The sequence below is a fragment of the Poecilia formosa genome, unplaced genomic scaffold, assembly GCF_000485575.1.
Source record: "Poecilia formosa unplaced genomic scaffold, Poecilia_formosa-5.1.2 Scaffold727, whole genome shotgun sequence".
Lineage (NCBI taxonomy): Eukaryota > Metazoa > Chordata > Actinopteri > Cyprinodontiformes > Poeciliidae > Poecilia > Poecilia formosa.
The window spans coordinates 152,201-156,981 of record NW_006800666.1 but is presented as its reverse complement, the minus strand read 5'-3'; the positions used below and the strand labels follow the sequence as shown (position 1 = coordinate 156,981).

The following is a 4,781-nucleotide window of genomic DNA, read 5'->3' as shown; positions in this document are numbered from 1 at the left end:
CACCTGGAAACAACGCCAAGACACCTGGAAACAACGCCAAGACACCTGGAAACAACGCCAAGACACCTGGAAACAATGCTCCCACTTCCACAAAACTTTCTGATGCGTTGAGCAGCCCAGAAGTAGAACGTATCCCAGTGTCAAACGTTAGTCTAGAAAGTATCACCGCCTTATCGTGCAATGAATCAGACAGATTAGAATGTAAAGACATTTCTGTTTGCAGTCAAACAAAGACATCGTCTGACCAGCCAGACAGCTCAGAGGAAAACACTTCATCTACTAAAACTGCAGCTTCTCCAACAGGAAGTCCTCACCTCCCTGAAAGTCGGCCTTCTCCAAAATCCAGAAAAGCTGTTCACAAATTGACGCAGGCTAAAGAAATTCAGAAAGTCCTGAAAGAGCAGCCGGCGCATCTTCCAGCAAGCAGTCGGCTGATGACCAGAGCCCTGAAGGCCTTGCAGGTTGTCGACCAGAGGAAGCGTAGAAAAGCCCAGCAGGAGACTGAGCAAACTAAGCTGAGCAAACCTCTGGACACAGTTCAGGATTCTGCTGAGCCCAAATTTGATATTTGCACTAATTTAAAACTTCTAAAATCTACTCACATTGACAATGGTGACTGCTTTTCTAGATGTAGCTCCCCTTCCATACTGTTCTCTGATTCAGATGATTTTGAAGCTGATGTTAAAAGTGAAGATGAAGACCTTTCAGTTTCTTCAACTCCGCCAATGGACTTCATACCGCTTACATCTATAGTTAAGGCAAAGCATGAAGATCTGCCCCCACCAACACAACCTCCATCACCTCAATCACCGTTTTCCTTCATGAAAGCCTTCAAGAATGTTACGGAGGTTTCCTTTCAATCCTTACCAAACGGCAGCAATGGAAAGCCAGTCTCTTTCAGGCCAGACTCAAAATACCAGTTTAGCACTTTTCTTATGATGCTGAAGGACTTGCATGACACTAGAGAGCGAGAAGGCGCGCCCCTAGAGTTAGAGATTGGGCCACCCAGTGGACATGTGAAGGAGGAGCCGCTGATGATGCCAAACAAGGCTCCACTGGAAGGACACAGCCACACATGTGTTCTTAGCAAAACCGATCCAATTGCAGATAAAAGTGTGATTGGACAGAGCGGATGTGGTAAAGGCCAGAAACTCAAGAGGCCCTGTAGCAGAAAGAGTGGCAGCCATTGGTTGAAAGGGAAAACCAATCGCAGAGTGTCTGGACCTGGTTTTCCTGGAATAAAGTCAGCAACAGGAATCACTTCCTGGCCAACAGCAGATATCACTTCAAAAATACTGGATGTACAAATTGGCAGTAGCTGGATTCAGGCTGGCTGTAGTGGAGACATTGGTGGGCAAGAGGAGCAGCAGAGATGGGAAAGACTGGAGGGCAACCAGCAGGTTGGTGTTCCTCTGGAAAGGAGGGAATGTCTGACACTCATCCTGGAACAGCCAACCAGCCTCGGAGACGACATGATGAACAAGACGGACTTGATTCTTGAAGCTGAGGAACAAGACAAGACTTCAGCCGGTAAGGACAGTCTGACGTACCGTCCTCACAAAAATAACAACAATGGAAAGTTGGCATTTTCTGTAGCACAATCCATTTTGCGAAATGTGATAAACTGAACATGAAAACTGCTGACTCCCTGCTATTAGAGCTGAGATAAAACACCTGTAATGTGGATGAAGGTGGTTATCTGTGCATTTACTACAGATCAGACTAAAGGCAGAGTAAACATTCAAAACTTTTCCAGACTTTGGATGAATTGTTTTTCCAAAACTTATTGCAACAACCAATGTTTTCCTGTCTGTTAGGCTACATTTACTCTGCAGAATGAAGTGACCTAAATCCCCCTTCTTTTTTTTTTTTTTGCCTTAATGCGATCTGCGTCTGATCTTTTCATGACAGTCTGAACAACACAGATCCATTTCTGATCTTTTGAAATGTGACCTGTGTCTGCATGGGCAGGTCACATCCATCCAACCATTTTCTTTAGCCTCAGCTTTCTGTTCTTATCTAATCAAAGTGGCACCTGCTTGGCCTTCTGCTGCTGTAGCCCATTTCTTTCAAAGTTTGACTGGTTGTCCATTCAGATATGGAATTAGCCAGTAGATCATCAGTTTCTGGAACAGTAAACATATCCTGAATGTCTTCCCTTTCTAAAGCTCGGGTTGATTTTCAGCAAGTCATCTTCTTCACCATATCTAAACTCATCAAGTTGTTCCTGTGTGATTCACTCATTTACAAGTTAATTACTCAATAAAGTGTCAACAGAATGTTTAATGATTTCCTTCTTTTTGTGTTTCCAGAACATAAACGAATACGAAAACCCAGCAAGAGACTACTTGAATGGACTGAAGAATACAACCAGATTTTCTCCCCAAAGAAGAAACCCAAAAAGTCTCTCCAGCTGTTTGGAAAGGTAAAAATGATGCAAAGTGAGCTCTGTTCTGTCTCTATAATCAAACATTGGCTTTAGTTCATCTTCAATCAGGCAGTTTAGTTTCCAGGAATCAAACATTGTTCTCACAAGTAGGGCTGGGCGATAGGAGGAAAATCTAATATCTCAATATGTTTGCTATATACATGATATTTTTAAACAATCTTCAATGTTATCTTAATCTATATGGCATGTAAAATGCACCGGGGTACTCTATTCAAGTGGACCATTCAAATTTTGTTTATTCCTATACAAAATCAGAATAAATTCATATATTTTATTGTAGTCATCTTGCACAAAGATGTTTTTCATTAATGAAATTACAATACTGCTTCTTTCTGGTGTCGGCACTAGACCTTTAATAAACAAGACCATATCAGCAAAAAAAAGAGTCACGGTTAAAGAAACAAAAGTTTAAGTTATTCTAAACTTAGCATATTGTCAGGTTTCTACAGATTCTGTGCTAAAAACTCAAGCCTATTGATGACTTATTACAGTGTTTTTCAACCTTTTCTGAGTGAAGCTACATTATTGAAAAAATCACGAGGCACATCACCAACCAAAAATGTAAACAAAGATACTCTGTAGCCGCCTATATTACATACATAATCATTCTTATCAAAGTGTCTTGAATAGGAATCAAATAAACACAAAAATGTATTTTTATCATATTTTACATTTCTTATTTCAAATTGCACTTAACACTGTGGTCTAAAATTTACAGAAGTTGTAGAAAACGTCAAAGTGTTTTACAAACTAATCCACAAGCATTCTTTAAGCTGGAATACAGAAAATCATTCTTATTCTGAAAGAAGCAACAATATTTGTTAAAGATTTTACTTCATATTCACTGTTACAATATGAAGAGTTGCATGTACAAAATGTCAATATCTGTATATTTTACCTATTTAGTGTGAAACCTGTGCATGTTTGGATGAAAACAGCTGATTTCTTGGCAGAAATTGAAGAAAGACAAAGCTCTTCCTCATCAGCTCTCAGTCTCTCTCTGGTTTCAGTTTTTATAGTAGCCAGGCTTGAGAAGCTCACTTCACACAGNGTTATTCTAAACTTAGCATATTGTCAGGTTTCTACAGATTCTGTGCTAAAAACTCAAGCCTATTGATGACTTATTACAGTGTTTTTCAACCTTTTTTGAGTGAAGCTACATTATTTTAATTGAAAAAATCACGAGGCACACCACCAACCAAAAATGTAAACAAAGATACTCTGTAGTCGCCTATATTACATATATAATAATTCTTATCAAAGTGTCTTGAATAGGAATCAAATAAACACAAAAATTTATTTTTATCATATTTTACATTTCTTATATCAAATTGCACGTAACACTGTGGTCTTAAATTTACAGAAGTTGTAGAAAACGTCAAAGTGTTTTACAAACTAATCCACAAGCATTATTTAAGCTGGAATACAGAAAATCATTCTTATTCTGAAAGAAGCAACAATATTTGTTAAAGATTTTACTTCATATTCACTGCTACAATATGAAGAGTTACATGTACAAAATGTCCATATCTGTATATTTTACCCATCTAGTGTGAAACCTGTGCATATTTGGATGAAAACAGCTGATTTCCTGGCAGAAATTGAAGACAGACAAAGCTCTTCCTCATCAGCTCTCAGTCTCTCTGGTTTCAGTTTTTATAGTAACCAGGCTTGAGAAGCTCACTTCACACAGACATGTTGTGGGAAATGGACCCATGTTCTTTCCAACTACTGCTGAGCTTCACTGTCTTTTCACTGTTGTTACAGTCTTGCTAGATACGATGCTCTCACCGCTACCTGTAACATTCATGCATCACTAATTATCTTGTTTTAATGTAAAATGCTCTGTACCTACTGCCATCTAGTGGTAAGAAAATTACATGATTACGCCGCTAGCCACTGCTACAGCAGAGACACTCGAAGACGGCATTATTTGCAGATAATTAATTAATTTTCAAAAAAATTTTTAAGACCAATTACTGTATTTTCCAGACTGTAGAGCGCACCACACTGTGAGCCGCACCTTCAAATAAAACAAACAAAAACTGGAAACCGCACCGGGCTATAAGCAGCTGGTATCTCTGCTTCTCTGTTTCCCATAAGGACCCAGCAGAGGGCAGCAGAGAGCTGCGTCCTAATACCTGCTGGATATATTAAGGACGCAGTTCTCCGTCTCCTAATCCGGTTTCGTTCACCCCGAGTTTACGTGCAGCGGCTTTATTTCCCTCCTGTTCTGCCAGATCGATACTCCTCAACTTAAAAGCTGCATCATATGAGATTGAAAACATTTCTCATTCGTGCCTGTTGCTAGCATGTGCTTGCTCTAAAGTAG

General features: G+C 39.5%; 1 protein-coding gene across 1 annotated transcript in view; it reads left to right on the top strand.

Annotated features, from left to right (window-relative positions):
• Positions 1 to 4,781, top strand: part of nsd1b (nuclear receptor binding SET domain protein 1b) — a 44,749-nt gene that overhangs the window by 6,863 nt on the left and 33,105 nt on the right. Inside the window, exons 7-8 of the mRNA XM_016666454.1 lie at positions 21 to 1,530; positions 2,313 to 2,425. Coding sequence (XP_016521940.1) covers positions 21 to 1,530; positions 2,313 to 2,425 — 1,623 coding nt within the window. The remainder of the gene's footprint in view (positions 1 to 20; positions 1,531 to 2,312; positions 2,426 to 4,781) is intronic.